Genomic DNA, 2,298 nt, shown 5'->3' with positions numbered 1-2,298 from the left:
GGCTAACTTTTAGCCACGGAACTCTCCTTTCAAATGAACATTTGCACAGGATCCTACTCCAGAAAACAGGAAGGGGGAGCCATCTTAGATCGAGGCGGGCTGGGCACCCAAAAGCTGTGCCTCCTCAGGTGACAAAAGGAAACTCTTCAACCCTTCAGGCCTCACTCCAAACTGCAGCACAGGCTGAGGTCATTAAAGACGCTTCACGTGGATTGTTTAAAACAGAAATTTATTCTCAGAATAATGCACGAAGCACAGGTTGAGGCTACTGCTGGGAGGCTTCCCTCCCTCCCTCTTCCTCCTCCCCCTCCTCTGAATGCCAGGGAGAACACAGTTGAAGGAAACATGCAATCACAAACAATGATCAACTCTAAAGACAAAAGGTTTGGTCCAAAAGAACTCAACATAATTAATCCAATTACTGTGAACAGCTTCACTGAGTAGGATTAAGATATTGCGGATGTAGTGTTTCCACTGGGTGGCTCTTCAGTGCACCAGCGGGGCCTGCTTGAGGGAGATGAGGACTGAGCGCATGCGGGACACATCTTTGGCCTGCTTGCTGGACTTGGGGTTAAAGTCACACAGCCGGGCCACCCGCTCCCACTCAGTGCCTGGGGACGACTCGTCAATGTCACTTACAAAGGCTTCTTCTGCTGCCCTGAAAGCAACGACAAAGTATGTTGGTTTAATGTTGAACCCTTTGAGCAACCTGGCGGCTGCCTTGCTACAAGCAACTGCCTCTTCGCCCCTGACTTCACGGCCTCTGGTTTTCTCAAGAGGAACAGCCCCTGGCCCAGGTCGGACTCGGGCAGACATGTGGCTGGCTCTCCTAGGCACAGGGTGCCCAGACTGCTGTGTAAAATGTTGGAATACAGGTGTTTGGTTCAGGGCTCACTCTGTCTCTCTGTCTGGCTGTCTCTGCTCCTCTGGAGCATGAGAAAAGCAAGTCCTCAGCCAGCTTCGCACTGCAAATTATCAAGAGCAAAGCAGCAGGCTAGTCAAGAACCTGAGAAGTGGTTTGTGCTGAGCCGTACTGAGTTTTCAGGAAATTTAGAGACTTCTAAAAAGCCTACAGGCCATTGTACACGAGCCTCTAGATGTATTCCTAAGGCTGGAGAGAAACAGGGCAGATCCAAAGGAATTCAAGACAAAGCTCCCATGCTAGCAGGCACTAGAGACTAAAGCCATTCTGGAAGGGGGTTCGTTAGGACATTCTCCAGTTCAGCCAAAAGTTTGCCTTTTCCCTCCAGCCACGTGCCCTAGGGCCATTCCGGGCACACTGGCAGGAGAGCCAACTTTAGTTGCTTCTTGGCAGGATGCTGCTCCAACATTCTCTCACATCAAGAGCAGCCCACCCCAGGGGGAAACTGACTGGTGGGAGCTACAGCCGGAAAGGACAGCGATAAGACACACTATATCATCTACTCCGACAAGCATCACGGGCAAAGCAAAAGCAATGGAGATGGCTGGTCTGTGGGGACGGAGGGTGGCACTGTCACAGGGATGGCCGTGGCGAACATCGCTGAAGCCCAGAGCCACTACAACACTGCGACTTCATGGCACACACAGTTAGGGGCAGTGAGAAAGGTTTACTTAACTGTTCTAGGCTGTAGCAAGGATGGTTTATGTTTGTGCTTAAAGGTGAAGAGAAGAAAAGAAACAAGGAGAGAAACTTTAGGTCAGATCTAGAAAATGAGAATGAGCTCAATGCAGATGGTCAGTAAGCTAGACATGCCCTTGCCACTCTATCTGTGCTTGGGAACGTGCAGCTGGCTTTGCTGGCCACCCTGCTGTCCAGCAAAACCAGACTCGACCTTTCCAGTCTCCATTTCTACTCCAGAGAGAATGTGCAGAAATCAAATTAAACACCACCTGTAAGTCCAGCATTTCACAAGTCTCACTGCAAGCGCATCCGGGGGCCCAGGAAACCCAGTTCTGTTTTCTAACAGAATGAACACCTTAAGGTCATGGGCTCTGAGAGGCTCACAGACCTCAGCCCATCACCACCATCCACAGGTTCCTCTCCTTCGCTCCACCCTTACTTCCCTTATTAAAAAAGCCAGCCCTGATTTTTTTTAAGGCGGAAACAATGAGAACTGTTCCCAAGCCTTTGACAATACTGCTTTGATAACAGGTATCCTTACAAAAAAAAGGCAAGCCGGGTTCGGTGGCTCAGCCTGTAATCCTGCGCCTTTGGGAGGCTGAGATGAGTGGACTGCCTGAGCCCACAGGTTCGAGACCCGCCTGGGCAGTGAGACCTCATCTCTATAATAAATCAAAAACTCAGCTGGGTGTGGT

The 2,298-nt window shown here is 50.4% G+C and overlaps 1 protein-coding gene across 12 annotated transcripts in view; it reads right to left on the bottom strand.

Annotated features, from left to right (window-relative positions):
• Positions 1-212: 212 nt before the first annotated feature.
• Positions 213-2,298, bottom strand: part of CLTA (clathrin light chain A) — a 47,031-nt gene continuing 44,945 nt past the window's right edge. For 7 of the 12 annotated variants that reach the window (XM_021714962.1, XM_008062962.1, XM_008062964.1 and 4 more), the window contains one exon: positions 213-658. In XM_021714962.1, the coding sequence (XP_021570637.1) occupies positions 487-658 (172 nt within the window). In that variant the 3' untranslated portion in view covers positions 213-486. Of the gene's footprint in view, positions 659-1,598; positions 1,635-2,298 lie in introns of all 12 variants that reach the window. The other 5 variants (XM_008062961.1, XM_008062963.1, XM_021714964.1 and 2 more) reach the window with 2 other exon arrangements.

Source organism: Carlito syrichta, unplaced genomic scaffold, assembly GCF_000164805.1.
Source record: "Carlito syrichta isolate Samal-C Ts95f unplaced genomic scaffold, Tarsius_syrichta-2.0.1 Scaffold306198, whole genome shotgun sequence".
NCBI lineage: Eukaryota > Metazoa > Chordata > Mammalia > Primates > Tarsiidae > Carlito > Carlito syrichta.
Note: the sequence above shows the minus strand (reverse complement) of the source record. Positions and strands in the feature narration are given on the sequence as shown.